General features: G+C 36.4%; 1 protein-coding gene across 6 annotated transcripts in view; it reads right to left on the bottom strand.

Moving 5' to 3' along the window:
• Positions 1 to 23,861, bottom strand: part of TMTC1 (transmembrane O-mannosyltransferase targeting cadherins 1) — a 340,352-nt gene that overhangs the window by 155,660 nt on the left and 160,831 nt on the right. For all 6 annotated transcript variants that reach the window (XM_069094886.1, XM_069094883.1, XM_069094881.1 and 3 more), the window contains one exon: positions 22,712 to 22,833. In XM_069094886.1, coding sequence (XP_068950987.1) covers positions 22,712 to 22,833 — 122 coding nt within the window. The remainder of the gene's footprint in view (positions 1 to 22,711; positions 22,834 to 23,861) is intronic.

Raw genomic sequence — 23,861 nt, 5'->3', positions numbered from 1 at the left:
GTACCGAACCTTTGTAATGGCTGACAGCTCTACTACATATATATCCCAAAGAGATCAAAGGAGGAAAAGGAACCATATGCACAAAAATATTCATAGCAGCTCTTTTTGTGGTGGCAAAGAATTAGAAACAAAAGAGATTGCAATCAGTTGGGGAATGACTGGACAAATTAAGGAATATGAATGCAATGGAATACTATTATGCTGAAAAAAATAACGAAGGGAATGGTTTTAAAAAAAAACATGGGAAGACTTACATGAACTGATACAAAGTGAACAATTTATACAATAACACCAATGGTATAATGATTATCAAATCTGAAAGACTTAGGAACTCTGATTAATATATTAACAATTATAATTCCAACTCTCTATAGCTGATGGATTCAAAGAGCAAACTGAAACATATTTTTTCCTTTTTTTTGTTTCATTTTTCGTTTCTCTTTTTCTTTCTCTCTCTCTCTCTTTTTTTTTTTTGTAGATGGATAATGACAGGAATTGTTTTCATGACAATATATATTTGTAATGGGTTTTGTTTTTCTTGCCTTCTCAATGGGCCAGGGAGAGAGTTCAGGACTCAAAATAAAATTAAATTGAAATTTTTTGAAAAAGAGAGATGCCAGGGACACTAATAGGTAATGTGACTTATGCAGAGTCATAAATCCAGCCTCCAGTAAAGTGGAAATTGAACCTAAGGTTTTTTGGGCTTGGAGATTCACTTTATCCTCTATGATATACTAATACAATATTAAAGGATGGAGAAAATAAATCCAGTTAGTTCCCTGTTAAATGCAAATGGGTTCACTGATTTCTTAGAATTCCTTGCATATTTATTCAAAACTACAATCTGTGGGTACAGCTTTAATTTGTACAACTGCAATAGCTCTAATTTCAAAACATGATGTAATTGACCAGATGGCTAGTATGAAATACTTGTAACAAGTAATGGTATTGTTCAGTTTTATTACGTCCTCCATGTTTCAATCAAATATGTTATTAATTCTCTTCACCCACCGGGGAGCCATTTTCCAGGGAGAAAAACATTGAAATGTCATGCCTTAATGAATCAGCAATTTTAAAGGTATATTTCATATTTCATTTAAAAGTCTAGTTCATAAGCACTACACACCAACCTTAGTTTTGCTTAATGCCTGTATTTTGTATTTGGGCAAGTTACCTGGCAGTAGAATCCTATCATTAACTCAGTATATTCTCATCAATTCTTAATTTGATTTTTATCCCAAAGATAAAACAGCTAGGGACAAACTTCCAGGGTATTAATTGTAATCTAGATATAAAGTTTAACCCCAAACACCTCTTTCTTACTTCTTAAGGGGGCAAAAAACCTCTCAAAGAATCTTTCGAATAATTCTTTCCCCCAAATAATTTTCTGGCATCAATTTTCTTAATGTGGATTATGAAACTTTTATGTTATTCTCTACTAACTGCAGTTTTCAGCTGAGATGCCTTTTGTATGCACTGTACTAACCTTTCAATATGCCATAACAGTTATTCTACTTATCAGTTGCATGACCTTGAAAACAAGTCATTTGACCTATTTGAACCTGTATGTATTTAATATGTAAAATGGAGACAATGGTATGTCATAAGGTTGTCATGATGATCAAATAAGATAAGGCTTATAAAAGAGTTCATAATAATAGATCATAAAATGCTATTAAAATCTTTTATAAATCTGAGGAGGGCCTTAGATGAGCATGTAAAGTGGCTTTTTTCTTTTCACATTTTGAGGTCAATATCCTAGTACTTCCCTATAACTTTTCCTTTTCTGATATATGAAATGCCACTTATTTCTAAGAAATTTATTTCACTAAACAAAGTGGATAGGCCATAAAAAAGAAAATGAATGAAATATTTATGTATATAGGCAAAGATGTTCTTCATGTTTATGTTCTTCAATGTAAAGAGTATTGGTTGATCAAGTAATGCTTTTTAGTCACTAAAATAGCACTTACATCAAAACCACAATCATTTACTAAGAACTGTTCTAGTCAGTGGCAAAAAGGAATTCACTTTTTTCCCTTCATATGATCTTTATTGTTAATTTGGGTATTTTTAATAGTCAAAATGACCTATTTGCTCAAAGTCATTCTTAAAACTCTTACAATGTTCTGCTCATGTCACTCTTCATTATTTTCTGCAAGTCTTTCCTTGCTTATCTAAAATCATTGAGCTCATCGTTTCTTATAGCACATCAGTATTCTATCACAAATCGTATACCACAACTTGTTCAGTCACACCTAAATTGATGGGCATCCCTGCAATTTCCAGTTCTTTGCCACAAAGAGAACAGGTACAAAAATTTTAGAACATGTAAGTTCTTTTCCTTTTCCCCTAATCTAATATAAAGAGAATTTGAAGATCTTTTCCCTGCCCCTTACTTAATAGGCCCATGTGACCTGTTTTGATCTCTGACCCAGCCCACAACTGAATCACATGGAGCTCAATGTGTGGGAGGAGACTACCCAACAGAGTATAAACAGAGAGCTAAGTGTGGAAATACAGGCAGAGCTGGGAGAGAGTGAGGTAGAACTTAGAGAGAAAGGAAGCAGAGAGAGGCAGAGGAGCTAGCGTAGAAGACAGAAGGGCATTTTGCCTAAGGGAGCTTGTTTGTGGGGAGGCCAGATGGAGGGAAGGCTTGGGGATGGCAGTGCTCCCTGCATTGGTAATGTGTACCAACTTCTTTATTACCATGGTGGATTTGGTTTTTCAGTATGTGAATAAATATCTTGGTTTTATCTTAAAAGAAAAGAGTCTATTATATCTTGTGATTCAAACCTGGAAATACTCCTGTATATTCATACCGTGTTTCCCCGATAATAAGACACTGTCTTATTATTATTATTATTTTTTTTTTGGAAAGAAAAACACCATAGGGCTTATTTTCAGGGGAGGGCTTATGTTGTCCTGCCTCAGCTCTCCTCCGCAGCACTGCTCTCAATGGCGCCAGCAAGCAAATCACTGGGGAAGAACAGGATGACGCGCTCACTGCTGCAGCTCTGATTGGATGCAGCTCGGAGCGCGGCATGCGTTTCATGGGGGGGGGGATGGTGCATACAGAGGGTACCATAATGTAGCGTGTAGCACAGGGGATCACCTTCACTACAGTAGCAATCTCAATAGGGCTTATTTTCGGGGGAGGGCTTATTTTAGAGGAATCTTACACAGTAAGGGGAAGGCTTATTTTCGGGATAGGTCTTATTATCGGGGAAACACGGTAGCAGCCACCGTGAGTATTACATTGGTGATATACCTAATCATCTTTAGTAACAGACCTAGTAGTGGTACTGCTGAGTTAAACGGTATAGACAGCTTAGTAACTCTTTGGGCATAATTCCAGATTGCTCTCCAAAATGGTTGGATCAGTTCACAATCTAACCATGTAAAGCCACACATAAGCAGCTTTCCAGGGGACTGCTGATGTGAACAGCTTTCAAGGTTCTTATTACATAGTATAGTGAGCTCTCTATTCAATAACAAATCGGAGCAAAACATTCCTAGAAAATCAAAATACAGCATCCACAATGTTACAACTTAATACAGAAAATCAAAATACAGCATTCACCATGTCACACCTCAACAACTTATCACTAAAATAGCCACATAGTTTTCACCAAAGTGGTCACATAATTTTAAACAAAGTACAATCATTCAGTCAATCATAAAATCCTTAATTCAATCACAAAGTACAAAAGTCAAAGTTCTCTACCCCCAGGTCACGGTAAATCATAATCTTCTCAGTCAGTACACAGTATCCAAGTAAAGTCTTCTTTCAGCTTGACTCGAGGCTGGCTGTCAGCTTCCATGGTTCCTCTTCCATGGTCCCAGCTCCAACTGTCACCTGGGTTCAAAGGCAGGCAGCTCCCAGTTTATTGACCAGCTCCTTGTCCAGTTCTTCATCCAGTTTCCATTCCATATTGAAATTCACAGTGTCCAGTCCACCTCAAGTCCTTCTCAGTTCCTGTTTCTAGGAAGACAACGCTTGACAGAGCCACGATGATATTCATGCACATTGCCAGCACCATCATCAATTCACTATCTGCCTGTGAAATCAACTCAGACCCAACAACATAGTCTGGGAACTCCACACAAATCATCAACATAGAAATCAACACAGACCCAGACCCACAAACAAGGTCCACAGACCCAGACCCACAAACAAGGTCCAAGGGGTCAGAACAAATCATCAGTAAACTCCCAGAACCTCCAAAACCCTCCTCCAGGATTTCTGTAAACATGCAACCAGAAAATCCTCTTTAAGGGCTTCCAGTAAGGTCCCAGGGCTTCTGTACAAAGTATCACAAACAAACATCAACATGGACAGAGCAGACAAACAGACTGCCGGGATACTACACATTTTTTCCTTCTTGCCTCTGCCACCATAAGATTCCTCTTCTCAATTCTGCTGTCTCTAGCCTGGAAATTCTCCTTATATATGGTCATTAGCTCCTCCCCTTCCTATTGCAGGACTTTATGAGTTCTAGGGTTCACAATTTGTGGGGTTCATATGTTCTGTTTCTTAACAGACTTGATACAAGCCTCAAAAGAAACTTGAACTGAAACAAGGTGTTAATTCAATAGCTGAAATAAGGTGTGAACTACTTCTGTGCTTGCCATTACACACCAACAATAAATTAGTGTCCCAATATTTCCATATCCCCTCCAATACTTGTTACTTTTCCCTTTAATCATTTTAGCCAATCTGGTAGGTGTAATATGATATCTCATGGCTATTTAATTTGCATTTTTATAATCAATAATGATACAGAGCATTTTTTCATAGGACAATAAATTGTTTTTATTTCATCAGAAACCACCTGTTCATATCTTTTGACCATTTATCAATTGGGGAATGACATATTCTTCGAGATTTGACAAAGTTCTTTATATATTTGAGATATGAGACCTTTATCTAAGAAACTATAAAATTTCCCCCAAATTTTCTGCTTTCCTTCTGATTTTGGCTGCATTTATTTGTACAAAACCTTTTTAATTTAATATAATCAAAATTATGCATTTTGCACCTAACTTCACTATCTATATCTTGTTTATTCATAAACTGCTTGCCTGCCCATAAATCTGATAACCAATATGTACCTTTTTCTAATTTTCTTGTGATATCTCTTTTTATATCTAGTTCATATATCCATTTTGACCCTATCTTGGTAAATGGTATAAGAGAGCAGTGGGGAATCTGACGACTTGAGGTCTCACATGGCCTTCTAGGTCCTTGGGTGTGGCCTTCTGAATGAGTCCAAGTCTTTCAGGAACAAATGCTTTTATTAAGGGATTTTGTTCTGTGAAGTTTGGATTCAGAGAAAGGGCTGTACTTGAGGACCTAGAAGACTACATGTGGCCTCAATCCTCAATCAAAGCACAGGCTCTCTATCCCTGTTGTAAGATATTGGTCTATGCACAGTCTCTGCCATTCTGCTTTCCAGGATTCCCAGTAATTTTTACCAAATAATGAATTTTTATACCAAAATTTTAAGTCTTTACAGTTGTCAAATACAATGTTATTATATTTATATTACTTATCACATGTATTATATATATTATATTTACTTTCTGCTATAAATTATATGCCTACTCTGTACTGTTCATCTACCTTTCTATTCTTAGCCAGTACCAGATAGTTTTTTTAAAATTTTTAATTAATTTGTTTGTTTACTTTTAATTTACAGGATTCAATTCCACAATTCCTTGAGTTTCACATTTTGTCCTCCTCCCTCCCCCCCCCATGGCCGCATATACTCAAGTATAGGATCTGTAAATACTCTCACATTATACATTAGTCAGGTTATAAAGATGGATTAGAATGAAAAATGGTAAAGAGGACATAAAACCAAACAAGAAAAGGAAAAAGATCAGGTATTTTGCTTCCATCTGGATATAATTTCTTTCTAGTTTTTTCTCTGGATGCACACATTTCTCTCCATCGTGAGTCTTTTAGGATTGACTTATATCACTGCATTGCTGAGAAGAGACCAGTCTATCAAAGTTGGTTGCCACACATATGTTGTGGCTATAATTATGTACAAATTTCTCCTGGTTCTACTCTTCTCCCTCAGCATCAGTTCATATAAGCCTCTCCAGGTAAATATGAAGTCCATCTGATCCTTGTTTCTTATAGCACAATAGTATTCCATAACATGCATATACCACAACTTGTTCAGCCATTCCTCAATTGATGGGCACCCCCTTAATTTCCAATTCTTTGCCACCACAAAAAGAGCTGCTATAAACATTTTTGTCCATATGGGTCTTCCTCCCACTTCTATCATCTCTTTGGGATATAACCCTAGGAGTGGTATTGCTGGGTCAAAGGATATGAAATTATTTATAGAGCTTTGGGCATAATTCCGATTGCTCTCCAGAAAGGCTGGATCAGTTCACAACTCCAGCAGCAATGCATTAGTGTTCTGATTTGCCCACATCCTCTCCAGCATTTGTCATTTTCCTGTTTTGTCATCTTAGCCAATCTGACTGGTGAGATATGGTACTTCAGAGTTGTTTTGATTTGCATTTCTCTAATAAATAGTGATTTGGAGCATTTCTTCATGCGCTAATAGACATCTTTAATTTCTTCCTCTGAAAATTGCCCATTCATATCCTGGTACCAGATAGTTTTGATAATTACTACACTATAATATAATTTAAGATCTATTACTGCTAAACCATTTTTCATTAGTTCCTTTGATATTTTAAAATTTTTGTTCTTCCAAAAAGAATTTTACAATTTTTGCTAATTTAGTAAAATAATTCTTTTTTTTCTTTGTAATTTAATTGGGATGGCATTGAATATATAAATTGACTTAGGTAAAATTGTTATTTTCATTATATTAGTGCTGCCTATCCATGAACAATTACTCTTTTTCCAATTATTTAAATCTGATTTTATTTGTACAAAAGTTTTTTATACTTTTGTTTATATAGTTCCTGGGTTTGTTTTGGCAGGTGTACTCCCAGGTATTTTATGTTGTCTAGAGTTATTTTAAATGAAGTATCTTTTACTATGTTTTCTTGCAAGCTTTTGTTTTTGACATATAGGAATTTTGATGACTTGTGTGGATTTACTACTTTGCTAAAATTATTAAATATTTTAACTAACTTTTAAACTGAACATTTGGGACTTTCCAAGTATGTCATATCATTTTTTCTTACTATTATTGCTAGGATTTCTAATACAATATTAAATAATATTGGTGACAGTGGGCATCATTGTTTCAAACCTGATCTTATTGGTAAAGCTATTAGCTTATCTCCATTATAAATAATGCTTGGTGATGTTTTAGATAAATGCTTATACCAATACTTTCAAGTGCTTTTAATAGAAATGAGTATTGTAATTAATTTATCAAAAGCCTTTTCTGTACTAATTGATTTAATCATATGAACTTTTTAAACCTTTATTATTGATATAATCTATTATGTTCATAGTTTTCCTTATGCTAAACCATCCCTGCACTCCTGGCATAAATTCCACTTGGTCATAATGTATAATGTTTATAATAAGTTTAAATATTTTAGCTAGTATTTTATTTAGGATTTCTGGTCAAAACAAGTAAAGAGGTTGTTATGTTAATAGGATTTAAAGATCTTCCATGCCCCTTGAACTTGATGACACAGCAGGAAGGGATGGGGCAGGAAGGAGCCAAAGCTGAGTAGGAGGCACCAGTGACTGGAAGCGGTAGCAGAGGGAGGCACAAACTCCTTTATTTGAGCCAGCCAGAATTTCTGCTAAGGACTCCTGCTGAGGACTGCCCAAGTAGGGAGCTGCCAGGGGGACTAGAGCTGCTGGGAGCAAGCTGCGTGAAGGCTGGGCAGTTACTGTGAGTGAAGAGTGGAGGATCTTTGCCTGAGGTAGCCTGTTCTGTTTTGAAGGCTTGCGAATGTGGGTGTTCACTGCAATAACTACGTGTGCCAACTCCGTGGCTACTGTGATGGCTTTGACTTTCTGGTTTGGGGACTCAGTTTTCTGGCATTTGAATAAATATTCTAGCTATGCCCCCATGTAGAAAGCCTGTTACATTTTGTGATTAATAACCATATCAGCATATTTATAGTTGCCGTAGGCACTGTGAATACTGCATTGTTGATATAGAGGTCCTGGAAGAATTTTAAAAGGAATTTAAAAATCAAATAAGAGAGATCAAGGAAAAATGAGAAAATTATGAAAAGAAAGTTAAGCAATTGGAAAAAGAAGTAAATATAAAAGAACCAGAAAACATTAAACCTCAGCTCTTGTGCTCTTGGAAATATAATGTTTCAAGTCCTATGGTCTTTTAGTGTAGAAGCTGCTAGATCTTGAGAAATCCTGACTGCATTTCTGCAGTATTTAAATTCATTTTTTTTCTTGTTGCTTGCAATATTTTCTCCTCAACCTGGGAGGTTTCAACCTGAGTTGAAACTTGGTTCTGACATTCCTGCAAGTTTTCTGCCTGGGGTCTCTTTCAGGTGGTCAATAATAGATTTTAAAAATTTCTCTTTACTCTTCTTTTCTAGAACTTCAACGCAATTTTCCTTAATAATTTCCTGTAATGTTCAGGTTTTTTTTAAATCATAACTTTCAGGTAGTCTGAAAATTCTTACACTGCATTGTCTCTCCTTGATCTCTTCTCCAGATCAGTTGTTTTATCTAATGAGATGTTTCAGATTCTCTTTTTTTTCCTAGTTTTATTATTGCTTGACATCTCATGATGTTATTTTATTTCTCTTACCCAATTCTAGTTTTCAAAGAGAAGTATTTTTTGGGTCTCCTTTAGCAAGTTGTTGACTCATTTTTCATGATTTTTTTGCATCACTCTCATTTCTCTTCCCAAGTTTTCCTTTACTTTTCTTACTTGATTTTCAAAATCCTTTTTGAGATTCTCCATGGCCTATGACCAATTCATATTTTTCTTGGAGGCTTTTGATTCAGGAATTTTGAAGTCTTCTGGTTCTATGTTTTGATCTTCTTTGTCACCAAAGAAAGATTATATAGTATGATTATTTTTTCTTTGTTTGCCCATTTCCCCAGTCAATTACTTCACTTTTGATCTCTTTGAGCAGGAGGACCGTGCTTCCTGAGTGGAGAGTGCTCTGTCCCAAATTTCTGGAGTTTACAAAGCTATTGTCTGAGTTACTTCTAGGCACCTTCCTCAGAACTGTGAAGAGGACTCCCTCTCCACAGACGTCACAAGTTCTGCCATGCCAGTGCTCCTCACTCCAGGACGTCCACCCAGGACTGTGACCCAGATCCAAGCAGGGCAAAGCAAGAAAATCCTGCCTCAGCGCCAGCAAAGAGATTCCCATAATTGCCCTCTGATCCGCCGCTTAATCCCCTTACCATCTGTGGGCCTGGAGCTTCAGAAGCTGCCACCACTACTGCCATTGCCACCTCCACTGTTCCAGGGCCAGGGCTGGACCATGCACTTCTCTCACCCAGGTCCAACAAAGTTTCCCCATTGGCCAATTACTTTGTCTTTGGCATTTGTGGGTTGAGAAATCTGGAAACTGCCATGGCTGCTAGTGATTAAGTCCCCTGAGGCCTGCTCCAGACTGATCTGTGCCTGTGTGGCCCTCACAGGACTGTGCTCTGCTACCAGTTTTACCCTTCTTGTCAGGTTGCCAGACTGTCTTCAGCTGGAGATATGTTTCTCTATGTCATTTTGTGGGTTCTGTAGGTTCAAAATTTGTTTAGCATCATTTTTTTTTACAGGTATTGGAGATGAATGGGAAACAAGGTCAGGCAAGTTCCTGCTTTTACTCTGCCATCCTGGCTCTGCCCCCAAAAGAATTGACTTTTCAAAGAAGTGTTCAGGCCATTCTTAATGTGTATTAGCAGAAGAATCCATAGAATAGTTGGTTCATAATCTCTCTACAGGATGCCATTCCAGACATTACACATTTCTTTTCTTCATGCATCCTACATGGTTGGCTATGTTCCAGCATACTTGTCCATCTCCAATTTGGTCCCCTGGCTCACTGATTCTCTGCCTTTGCAGAGGCCTTCCTTCATGTCTGCAATGTACTCCCTCTTCCCCTAGGCCTGTTACAATCCTTAGCTTCCTTCAAGCGTCAGTTTAGACGTTGCTTTCAGTACTACTTTTCTTGACCCTCTTTGTTACTAGTGCTCTATTTTACCTCTACATATAGTTTTCATATGATGTGAGCATTTTAGTTGCTTGAAAGCATCTTATCTTTGAATTCTCAGGGCCTGGCAGAGTGCCTTAACAAATGTTTGTTAGATAGGATTGATAATACTATGTACCAGCAGGGTTTCATTAAGAATACATGAAGACAAACTAGATTCATTTCATTTTTGATGGTTATTATACTAGCACATGATTATTACACTAGTAAATCAGTGGAATGTCACAAATACAGTATACCTGCATTTCAGTGAGTTATTTGGCAAAGTTGTTCCTGCTCTCCTCTTGGAAAAGATAGAAGGCATATATATAGACTGTAAAATAGGATAATTAGGTAGATTGAGACCTTGTTGAATGAATGAAATTTTAACAATCTAAAAATAAGATCCTAATGAGATGCCTTAGTAATCTTCCTTTATTTTCATTCTAGTCAATATGATCAATGACTGTGATAAAAGCAAACATGGCACACTTATTGAATAACCTTCAGAGGGTCCAAAGCTGGGAAGGATAGAAGATATGTTAGATGACAGAATCAAGACCCAAGATTATATTATTATAATATATATATATATATATATATATATATATATATTTGTAATGTAATTTGTCCACTTTATGTTGGCAAGTAAGCAGGTACTTAGTACTTAGTAATTGATCAAGCTTCTGTGAAAGAAATAGAAGGTACGAACCCCTGTTCCTGACGTAACAGGACGGGGTTGGCCGAAACAGGAAATAGCTAATGCTGTGTATGTGAGAAAAGCCCCAGAGAGGCACAGTCAGAATTTCTTGGGACAAGAATCTGCAGACAGAGCAGCTACAGAAGAGAGAATCGAGAACTGAGTCAGAATTTCCTACAACTTGTGCTGGTAGAGCTTCTTCTGAACAGGAGCCCAGGAGCTCAGGAGTCCCCTCCCCTCCCCCAACCCCCCCAGGCTGGATGATTCTGATTTTTTGAACAAGCTGCAGAAGACTGAGGAAGCATGACTGGGATGCTGAGATTTTGTTTGTGGCTTGGTTGAGCCTTGAATTCCCAGGAACAAGAATTGTGAAGGATTTGAGATGGACTGGATCCTGTAAACTTCAGTGTGGAGCAAGACCTACGCAGGGAGCTGGACAAGGAAAATCCAGGTAACAGTCTGGTGAATCCTGGTAGAATCTGGGACCATGGAAGGGGATCCAGGGAATCTGAGAACCGGTCCCAAGTCAAGATGAAAAGACCTCTACCTGGGTACTGAGTAATGATGAAATTGTAGTTTACTAGTGACCTAGGGGTGGAGGGTTTGTGTATGCTCTAATGATTGTACTTAGTGATTAATTTTTCTTAGTAACTGACTGATGAATAAGTGACTGATTGAGTTAATTTAGTTTGCCCCATGAGTGGAAGACTTTGACTATTGTACTTTGAGATGATTGTTCTTTGTTCTAAATATTGTGACCACTTTGGTGAAAACTATGTGGCCACTTTAATGATAAGCTGTTGTGAATACTATATTGTGATTTTTTGTGATAAGTTATAATATTGTGAATGCTGTACCTTGATTTTCTGTGAATGTTTTGCTTTGATTTGTTATGAAATAAATAGTGTTCACTATACTGTATAATCAGAATCTTAAAAGCTGTTCATAGTACCATTCTTCTGGAAAGCTGTTCATGCATGGCACTACAATGTATTATATATTAACATATAATATATAACAATATAGAATATAATATATACATATAATATATATTGATTCGTAGAGTAACAATGGACCTCCTCTCATAAATGAAATTTAATAGGTGAAAATGTGAATTCTGCACCTGGGTTCACGCTGGTCATGGGAAAGATAGGGGAAATATGGCTGAAAAGCATTTCATATGAAAAGGTCCTGGGAATTTTATTGAATCCATTGATGTTCCTATAATGCCACAATGTCAGAAGACAGTTTTTTTAAAATGTAATCATAGCTGCAGAGAACAAAAGAGAGATTATTTCCACTATATTCTTCCCTAGACAGATCACTTGTAGAGTACTGTGCTAGAAAATAATAGAATAGTGGCTTGTCCTTGAATTTTTTCTATGTGAGCTCCATCAAAAATTTTGAGAATGAAATAAATGTTATAATGAGAATAACTCATATTTAAATATCACATTAAGGTTTCCAAACTTACTTGATCCTCACAATAATCCTGTGAGATTTCCATTTAATAGATTAGGAAATTGAAATTGAAAAAGGTGAAGTGACAAGTCCAAGGTGGCTTCTGAGGCTGGATTCAGATCTGGGTCTAAATTAAAAAGTCTTCACTTATAGCCCAGAAGTACCACTTGAATATGATCTTTTTTAACAGTTTAAATAGTGATACATTCCCATAAGGAAGTAGGGAGCAGGAGTTAGAAAAGAAAAGCTTAAAGGTTAGATCTTTGTGGTATTTGTTGCTACATTTTCAAGTATTGTGAATTCCAAGCTCATTGGTTACAGCCTACTTAAAAGTAGAAAAAATGTTCTTTGAAGACAAGTATGGAGGGGTGGAGCCAAGATGGCAGAATAAAGATATGTACACTTTTTGTTTATTATCAATCCATTGGAACTGGATGCTCTCTTCATTAGCATGAGTAATCATGAGTTAATGGTACGCAGTTTACACCCACTACACAATCTGCCTCCTTTCTTCCTTCTCTTCTTGTGATGACATTTGACTATGCCCTAAGGTAACACTTACCAAATAAATATGTTAAATTTTAATTTTAAAGAGTATATTTCTGTTTCCTTTGACCATCACTACAAACACTATGGCTCTAAAAGAAGTAAGAGTATTCTTATTATAGGTAAGATAACAGTGATATAAAAGCAGGCTGAAGAGTTTTCTAGCTAGAAACAGATAATTGGGTTAACTGGGAGGAAATATAACTACTGGTACTTCCCTTCACATCATCCTTTTCTTTCTGCCCAACTCCACTATAACAATTATTTAGCATTATATAAGGCATTGCAAAAGCTTTAGTGCAGTTTTTAGCTATTAAAGTTTTAAACTGTACTAAGCCTTTTGGGACACCCTGTTTAATAAATCTTAGTAGAATAGTCCATTCAAAAACTCTGAGGAAATTAAGAACTGAATATGAAAATACATTTAAATATGTTTTTCTTCCCATTTGAGAGTGGGAGCATGGGAAAAGGTAAGAAAGAGTGAACAAACAGGAAACAGGGGAAGAAGACAGAAGGCAGAGATAAAAGAACAGGGATGTCAAAGAAGATCTAGTTCAACCCCTTCATTTTAGAAATAAGGAAACTAATGAACAAAGGGATAAAGTGATTTACCTAATAGTGTAACATAGCTAATTAGTGGGAGAGTAGGGGACAGAACCTAGTTCTGCTGATTCCTAGAATAGCACTATTTATACTATACCATATTTGGCCCAATCCATTAAATGAACTTCCTCCAGATAAAATGGGAAATGTTTTCTCTTTGAAATACCATTTTTCACAACAATTAGATTTAACCCTTTCTTTTATGATTCAACCTTCTCTTCCTCCATACATTCCTACACACATAAAGGGTATCCAATTACAGTTGTCACAGGAATTTTTAGCCCAGCGAGACAGACTTACCTACCCTCAAAGATATAAAATGATGCTTCCATTTGTATGACAGAAAATTAATGATTCAGAACATTTTTTTCTTCAGATCCTTTTTTAATTATTAAAGATGTACTTAAAAATTAGGGATGATAAGACTGAATTTTTATTAGGAATTCAAAATTATATGTAAACCTGTACTTTCCTTCATTATTTTTAAATTCCTCACTTCTCACAAATCCATTCAGATGCATTTTTTATCTCTCTCTCCAAATCCATTTTATTCTAATTCTTCCTACATATTTTTAATTTTTTCATGGACCCCTTCACAAAATAAAATATTATTTCTATCTTCCTTAATTAATTCCTGTTTTTCTACAACTACAAATTATTCAAGGTATCTTAAAACAGCATAGGAATTTGTTCTTTGAAACTATGAATAAATCACCCTTCATCTTGTACAGCTGTGAGCCATCAAGACCCACTATTGGTTTTATTTAGAGGGTTTTTTACTTGCTGTTCCTACCTTTCAGTGTGAAAACATTTTAGAATCATCTGAAATATACTACTCTGAGTTTTTATACAGAAATAAAAATTCTATTTCAAAAGCTGTGAAACAGTAAGCTACTCTTGTCACACAAAGAGCCCACCATTTTTGTAGAAGAACAATCACAAAAGAATGATCTTCATAAAGGTCATTTATAAAACTGCTAGTTTCCCCTTGAAGAATAGATTGTTCCAATTTATTTTGGTAGTGAAATTGATCCCCAATGTCATTTTATGCTGAACATACACCTATATATCATATAAACAGAAGTTTCCAGTCTTATGGTCTCTTTTGTTTACAGATTTCAAAGTAAAATTCAGGGAAAGTTGGTACTTTGGTTGTCTATTTTTCTTTACTGGAATGGAGAAAACATGGGAACCTAGAGGATTAAGTAACTTCTTAAGGGTCAAACATTAAAGCAAGAGGGTAAAATGGTCTAATATCTCTGTGATTATCTTAAGACTATTGAGATTCTTATGTATTCATGGGTACTTAGCATAGTGTCTGACACATAGGAGGCACTTTAGAAATACTTATGGTCTTGACTCTGACAGATGACTTTGACCTCAAGCACCGCACTATATATTAGGCTATTTTTTTGTTTCCAGATGAGAATCCATGGGCACCGTTTATCACACATTAAGCTTAAGTAGAAAGTTCATCTTTCCCAATATTATTGCCGATCAATGATCTTTATTCAGTTATCCCCACTCTTCTCTAGAATCTTTAGTATAAGTACAGATATACACAAAGATGGCAAAGTATGTAGCAGTGGTTAGAGAAATGATGCTGTAAAACTCCCCAGCAAGGTTGGGATTCGATATCAGAATCTGGCATAGAAAGGTTTTACACAAAGCGAGAAGGGATTGAAACAATTAGAGCTTAAAAAAAACAGATCTAACAGTGTTCTGAGGTATGAAGAAAAACTGAAAAGATCATAAGATCAGTGTATTTTGTTGTTCAGTCATGTCAATCGTGCCTGACTCTTTGTGACTGCATTTGAGGTTTTCTTGGCAGACATACCGGAGTGGTTTACCATTTCCTTCTCCAGCTCATTTTACACGTGAGGAATTGAGGTAAACAGAGCTAAGTGATAGGCCCAGGATCACACAGCTAGTAAGTGTCTGAGGATAGATTTGAATTAGTGGAGATGAGTCTTCCTGATTCCAGGCAAGATCTTTCAAGTTTATGATCCCATTTTTATTTTTTTATTATTATTATATTTTATTTATTTTTTATCTTTAAAAAACTTTCATGGAATTCTGAACTTGACTGAAACCAAAATGTATGAGCATGCAAAGAATTTTGCACTTGAAACCACAAATCTTCATTATCTACAGCTTGGGTTTATAATTGGCACATTCAGGATATTAATTCCAAAGCTGTGCCACTCATCTGTGTTTCCCTCTGAACTTCCTCTTGTTCTTTATAATTTTTAAATGCTCCATTGATGTTCATACTCTTTTATACTTTATTTTTAATGCTTCACTCTTAGTCTTATACTTTTTTCTTCTTGCCTCACTATCATAATTAAGCATCATACTCACCTAGAGCTGGATACAGACCCACATCTGTGTTCAAATCTTGCCTTAGGCATCTATTAGTTTGTGACCCTGGTAATTCATTCAGCCTCTATTGGCCTCAATTTCTTCATTTGTAAAAATGGGGATAACAATAGCACTTATGAGGATACAATGAAATAACGTATGAAAAGTGCTTTGAAAACTTTAAGAACTAAATAAATGCTAGAAATTATTATTTCTCCTCTTCCCACCCAAAATTTAAAAAAAAAACACCTTTCCTTCTAATCAATAAGCAAAGTCTAACAAAAACTGCTTACACATTACAAACTAAACATTAGCCCTATCAAAAAATGTATCTCTCATTCTTTACCTTTCTGTCAAGATAAAATAAGAATGTTACAGCTTTGAACCTAAGGAGTCATGGTAGGTTATTACATTCTCAGGTTGTTCAGAAGTATTTTTATATACAATGTTGTCATTACATAAAATATTTCCTTTGCTTCTGCTCACTTTGCTGTGCATTAGTTCACATAAGTCTCTTCAGGTGTTTCTGAATCTATATCATTCATTGTTTCTTATGGCATAATAATACTCTATTACATTTGTATGAAGTAATCTGTTTATCTCATTGATTAAAATGGTATTTTTGTTTGTTTTTTGCTTTTTACAGGGCAATTGGGGTTAACTGACTTGCCCAAGGTCACACAGCTAGTTTTTGTGTTAAGTGTCTGAGGCCGGATTTGAACTCAGGTCCTCCTGACTCCAGAGCCGGTACTCTATTCACTATGCCACCTAGCCACCTCCATTGATTAAAATGTTAAACAAACACAGATCCCTATGGCACTCACAACCAGCCTTGAATCCATCTGATTAGGTTATTGTCTAATCCATATCTCCAAATTTTTTGGGGGGGGGGAAATAAACAGCTTCTTCCTCAGAGCATCTGGCTCTCTCCTCTTCAAAAGAGTCTTAGATCTGTTTTTAAGCTCTAAATGTTTCAATCCCTTCTTGCTCTGTGTAAAACCCTTCCTTTCTGTACCATCATTACAAAGGTCAAACTCTGTACTTAAGTACCTAGAAGGCCACATGTGACCTTAAGGCCACACGTTCCCCACTCCTGCTCTCGTCACTTCACCATCTCTTCTAGAAGTGAGATCAGCCTAAACTTGGAATACAGATAATAGTCACTTGACTGCAGTAGAAATACAAGAATCACACACCAATATAAGTTACTGTGCAATTTTCTATAAAATTCATAATTTTTGAGATTTTAAAACTTATTTCTTAAAACTACCCATTGTTGTCACATCAAATCTAAGTATCTAGCTAAAACTTTCTTACAGCCAACAATTAATATTTAAAAGTTAAAACTTTTTACAACAAATCTGTCACATCTACCTTTATATAACTTTATTTAAATCTTTATTTGTTCCAATTTCTTACTTTCTATGCCTTGCCAACTCCCGTCTCCTTCTTGAGTCTACCACTTCATATCCTACTCCTTAATTCTCCTTTCCCCCCCCTTAATCCTTTTACGTCTTCCTTGATTTTCCCTGATCTTACTTCTCTTACAACATAGAAGAAGAATGTATCTGGTATATAGCTGAGTCTAGGGCTTGTCTTCTTTCAATTTTTTTTCAATTACTCGAAAATTTTATCAAATTTCTCTTCCTATCCTATTTCTTTGTCCAAAACCTGCCAAATTCCTACATTATTTCCTTCTTTCTCTAATTTAGCTGGAAAAAAGGTTCAAGTCAGATGATAGAGATGCTGATATGTAAGACAATGAAATACATACATTCTCTTGGAGCTAATAAGAGGCCATTAAAAGTTTTTGACAGTGAACTTAGGAAGACTTTCACAGCTGTATGGAAAGACTGATTGGAGAGGAAAGATGATAGAAAGAGAGGGAACATTTAGGAAATCAATAATATGAGTGAGAGATAATGAGGGTCTGAACAAGTGGGGTGGCTCTGTGAGCAGAAAAGAGACAATGTGAAAATGCTATGGAGGAAGAATTAACAAAATGTGTCAGCTTATTGTAGTAAGAGTGAAGGAAGGGTCAAGATGACCTATTTTAAAGACAGAATGTTAAAAACTAGAATGACAAAAGAGTTTTAAGGCAGAATATTTAAAAGTTAACAGGAAAAGTTAAAGAAATTTAGAACAAGAGAATCTGCTAAAAGCATAGCACAAAGGTCTTTCCTCATATGTGTGTGTTTGTATATGTGTGTACATATACACACAGAAACATATACATACACACATAGATATATAAGTAGAAACACTCCTTTATAACAAAGATTATTAAACACTGTTTTATTGAAGTTGGTTGAAAAAAAACTTCTTTGGAACAGAATCCCTCTTGTTTAGAATGGTTTAGATACAGTGCCATTAGAAGGCACAGTGCTGAATAGATGTGCTTGAAGTTCTTTTCTTTTACTAGAAATCTATAACATTATAAGAATTCTGTAGCCAGAGCTTTGCCATTGGGGTACCTAGAAATATGGATAGTTATATGCTAATCACTCACCATATCTTCAGGGAAAATATTATCCTTTATTTCACTCTTCTGTGACAAATGTATAGACCAGGGTATCAATGACATTGATATATTTTAATACACAACAGAATTATTGTTCCAATTTTGGTTATATTAAATAATACTTATTTAGTAACTATGTACTTCAGAAACACTTTTGTTTCAAAATGGTAAAATATTCAAGCATGATCCCATCTTTGATTAGGTCAAAACAAGAAGATTTTCAAGAAAATAGTAAGCTACTTAAGTTTGTGGGTAATCAAAAGCTTTAAGATCCACAACTGTAGTTTCTGAATGTCTTCATTATCAGTTCATTTGCAAAGTTTATAGCATCTCTAAATAATGTTTTGATTCAAAGTAGGAACACAGTTATCCAGTAACTAGATATCCACATGTAGTCTTTTAGCACTAGAAGGGAGGGGGCGGAGTAGAAACAGGACCTCTGCATAGCTCTGGCTCTCACCACCTCCAATCCATGTAAAAGGGGACTCTGAACAAACTCTGGAGCTAAAGAACCCACAAAATGACACAAAAAAGCTAACATCCCACTGAGGACAGCCTGGCAGGCCAGCAGATAGCGACCAGCACAGTAATCTAGGAGCCAAGCCCAGACCCAAACCAAGGTTTTAGCCACAGGGGGTGCCTGACCAGCTGGGGGCTGGAGGGACTCCAGATCACCAGCAGCTGTGGCCATTTCCAGATTTATCAACACAAAGATGCTAAGGACAAAGTGAGAGGGCAGTGCAGTGTGGATTTGGGACCCAATAGTTGGGAGTGCATCAGTTTTTACCCCCAGGGTGAAAAGCCGCAGCCACTGCCACATGGCAGCTTCAGCTCCTGGCCTGAAGAGGGGGACCAAGTGACCAGTCTGTGGGGTAATCTCTCTTGATTTAACCTGCTTGGATCTGGATTGCGGTATACAGTGGAGGTCCTAGGGTGTGTGATCAGTTTGCCAGCGCGTGTCGAGGCTTCAGAGGGGGCACCCAACTAATACCTCTAGCAGCTGAGAAAACCCCAGTGTTTGGTATGAAGCTCCCCTGTCTGGTAGCAGAGTCCTACTGTGGCAAAAAGCCCAAAAGTCAAGTAATTGAGTGGCAACGTGACCAGGCAAAGGAAGCAAAATAAACAGAAGAATCCAACATTACACTCTTATTTTGGGGACAAAAAGGATCAAAGCATGGAACAGGAGGAAGACAGTGAAATCAGAACTCCTGTACCAAAAGCTTCAAAGGAAAATACGAGCTGGTTACAGGCCATAGAGGAACTTAAGAAGCAGATAAGAGAAGTGGAGGAAAAATTGGGAAGAGAAATGAGAATGATGTAAGAAAATTACAAAATGAGAGTCAATAGCCTGATTGAGGAAAATACCACCTTAAAAAATAGACTAATTCAAATGACAAAAGAGGCTCAAAAAGGCAATGAGGAGAAGAATGCCTTAAAAAGCCAAATTTGCCAGATGGAGAAAGAATCTCAAAAGCTCACTGAGGAGAATCATTGCTTCAGAATTAGATTGGAGCAAATGGAAGCTAATGACTTTCTGAGAAATCAAGATGCTGTTAAACAGATCCAAACAAATGAAAGAATAGAAGGCAATGTGAAATATCTCATGGGAAAAACCACTGACCTGGAAAATAGATCCAGGAGAGATAATTTAAAAATTATTGGACTACATGAAAGCCATGATAAAAGTAAGAACTTAGAAATCATCCTCCAGGAAATTCTCAAAGAAAACTGCCCTGATGTTTTAGAACCAGAGTGCAAAATAGAGCTTGAAAGAATCCACTGAGGGGCGGCCAGGTAGCACAGCGAGTAAGACCACTGGCTCCAGTGTCAGAATGACCTGGGGATTGAATCCTAGGCTCAGACACTTAGCACCCACCCACAAAAACCTGGCCATGTAACCTTGAGCAAGTCACTTAACCCCAATTGCTTTAAAAAAAAAATAAAGAATCCACCAATCACCTCCTGAAAAAGATCCCCAAAAGAAAACTCCTAGAAATATTATAGCCAGGTTCCGGAATTCCCAGATCTAGGGGAGAATATTATAAGCAGCCAGGAAGAAACAATTTGAATATTGTGGAAACACAATCAGGATAACTCAGGATCTGGCAGCTTCTATATTGAGGGATCAAAGGGCTTGGAATATGATATTCCAGAGGTCAAAGGAGCTGGGATTAAAACCAAGAATCACCTACCCAGAAAAACTGAGTATCATATTTCAGGGGAAAAAATGGTCATTCAATGGAATAGAGGAGTTTCAAGCATTCTTGATGAAAAAACCAGAATTGAATAGAAAATTTGACATTCAGATACAAGAAGCAAGAGACGCATGAGAAGGTAAACAGGGAAAACAAATCATAAGGAAGTTATCAAAGCTGAACTATAAATATTCCTACACGGACAAATGATAATTGTAACTGATGAAACTTTTCTCAGTATAAAAATAGTTGAAGGGAATAGAAACATATGAATACATATGTGAATGTGTGTATATATGTTTACAGGTACACGCAGATAGAGGGCACGGGACCAATTTAATAGGAAGGGGTGATACTTAAAAGCTGAAATTAAGAGGTGAGAGAGGAATATAATGAGAGGAGATGGGGAGACAGAATGGGGTAAATTATCTCATATAGAAGAGGCAAGGCAAAATGGTTACAATGGAGGGGAAGAATAGGAAGGCAAAAGGGAATGGGTCAACCTTATTCTCATTGAATTTGGCTCAGGGAGGGAATGAAATACACACTAAATAGGTTACCTCACCCTACAGGAGAGTAGGGGGAGAAGGGGATGAGAGAGGGGATGATGGAAGGGAGGGCAGCCTGGGGCAGGGACGGAAGTTGGAAGCACCCAGTTTTGAAAAGGGATGGGATCAAAGTAGAGAATAGAACAAGTGGGAGGTAGGATAGGAGGGAGGGAAATATAGTCAGTCTTTTACAATATATCTACTATGTTAATGTTTTGCATTAGTTACACATGTACAACCTATACTGAACTGCTGATCTTCCCAGTAAGGGTGGGTGACAAGGAAGGAAGGGAATGAATCTGGAAGTCAAAGTTTTAAAATCAAACATTAAAAAAAAAATATATATATATATATATATACACATATATACACTATTATTAATACTATTTTGCATGTAATTGGGAAATAAGATATACAGGCACTGGGGCATAGAGTTCTACCATGCCCTACTGGAAAGTTGAAGGGGGTATGGGAGAAGATATGGGAGAGAGCAGATTGGAGGAGAGGATATCCTATGGGACTGCTATTTTGGGGCGGTGGGTAGGGGAAAAATGGGGAGAAAATTTGTAACTCAAAATCAGGCAGAAATGAATGATGTAAATCAGAAGTTTATAAAGCATTTGAAAAATAAAAAAAATTACAAAAAAGAACTAGAAGGGAGATCATCTAGTCTCATATTCTTATTTCAGAGATAACAAAATTGAGGCCTAAAGATGTTTTTTGACTTGTTTTAGTGTCATACAGTTGGCAGATTAAGTACTAGGACCCAAGTCTCTTGTGCTTTTACCATGCAGTCTTAAAAAACTAAAGAATGCTTTGAAATGACTGTAATTTGAATAAGACAACAATTTAAGATATGCTACAGTAGAATTAAAATATCCTGAAAGCCAAGTAGAAAGATATAATCAAACAAATCTGAATAGTGTTTATAATTTTTAAATCACCTTTGTTCTTTCTCAGGACAAAATTCTTCCCAATTTGAAGATGGAAAACAAGTATCATTAGTAATAGTCTAATTACTACTAGAATTCTTGACATGTGTATGCAAATCACAAAATTATTTCCAGACTATAATTCTAATTTTCTTCAGTACGATTCAAATGCTCAGACAAGAACTTTGTGGCATCTCTACATGATTCTAGCTCAGAACCTGGATTTCCTTCTCACAGTGCTTTAGGAATGAAGGAAAACCAAGCAATTACTAATACCAGGCACTATGCTAACTGAGCACTTTGCCAATTTTTATCTCATAATAATAACCATGGAATATTGACACTACCATTTTCCTTATTTTACTTGAGGAAACTGAGGTAAACAGAAGCTGTGACTTGCCCAGGGTCACACAATTAGTACATGACTGAGGCTGGATTTGAACTCAGGTCTTCCTGACTCTTTATCCACTGTCACCTAGCTCCCTTCCCAACCTGGTTTAGATTTTGATGATAAGCTTTTAAATATATCTAAAAAGTATAAAATTAAAATAATTTGTATTTAAATTTTTCTGAAAATCAGCCTACAGGATTATAATATAGGGCCAATGATATGAAATATTGGATCCAACTGTCATTCAAAAGAATTTTCTTTCTGGAAATAAAAATTTGGCTTATGGAAGACAGAATATATGAAAAAAGAAAGCAGTAATTACCTAGGCATATATAGGACTCTTTCTGCCACCACAAAGCCCACACTGAAGAAGAGGTTGCTGGCTGGGAGGAACGGGAAAACCAGGAAAAGCAAACCAACCAGAACTTCATTATGTTCCAAGTTCTGCAACACACAATAATGGAGGAGAAATTAATTTATTAGAAATCCAGCTTCACCCAGCATTTAGCCATCATCATTTTAAATCTTTTGCTGAGAGAATGAACAAATTAGATCAGTGTAAATTATTTTATCTATGTGAGAAACATGAAAGACAAGGCTCTCTAACAGATAATCCTATTGAATATGGAAACATTCAAGAATTATATTTCTGGTTTTATTTATCAATTAAAATTACATAACATATATTGAATATAAAAATAACTAGTACTACTTCTATGAAGGCTTCCCTGGGTAAAATTATGAAGAAGGCAAAGCTTGTTTTTGGTTCTTCTTGGTTCCACTTTCTTGCCTTCATTTCTAGTACTGCCCATTTCAGCACTTCTTGTGAGGCATTTATTGATGTTATACATGAAGGTGTTATGATAGACAAATGCAACATAGTAGAATAGCAGGAAAAATAACAGCTAAGTTCTCCTTTACATTTTCTCCGGAAGATCTAGAAAATGCACAAGACTGAGTCCTGATCATGGAAAAGAAAATCATAGTGAGGATCAAGGTAGGAGATATTGAGTTTTGTGTTATTTTCAGGGACATCTCAAGCTGAGAACCTGTAAGTTTTCAGTGCTCCCTAAGTCCTGTGTTCTACAACAAAGTCTAATCACCAACCTTCTAGTATAAACTGAACAAATTCCTGATCTGGATCAGGGTCTGTATAATATTCCTATTGTCTTGCCCTAGATACCGGTAGAAGCTCACACAGTTACAGTATGCTCATGAACTTTTTTCTCACTCAGTTCAGGTTAGGGCCACACAAGAGCTCTTCTTTTTGCTGGGGTGCCATATCCATATCAAAGAACCATGACCTTGTACAGGTTTCTGGAACAAAACTGTTGCTCACTAACCCTTTTGGGGTCATAGATCCAGGGTGGTCTGATGAGAGAACTTGAACCTAGGGATGACATTCAAGGGTAAGGTAGTATTGTGGTCTAACTCTAGAAGACAGGTGATGGGGAAGAGTCTCAGTTCCAACT

This window comes from Petaurus breviceps, unplaced genomic scaffold (assembly GCF_028583685.1).
Source record: "Petaurus breviceps papuanus isolate PSGF00001 unplaced genomic scaffold, PetGlider_PUasm1.0 221, whole genome shotgun sequence".
Classification (NCBI taxonomy): domain Eukaryota; kingdom Metazoa; phylum Chordata; class Mammalia; order Diprotodontia; family Petauridae; genus Petaurus; species Petaurus breviceps.
The sequence above is the reverse complement of the archived record's forward strand: the minus strand, read 5'-3'. Positions and strand labels throughout refer to the sequence as shown.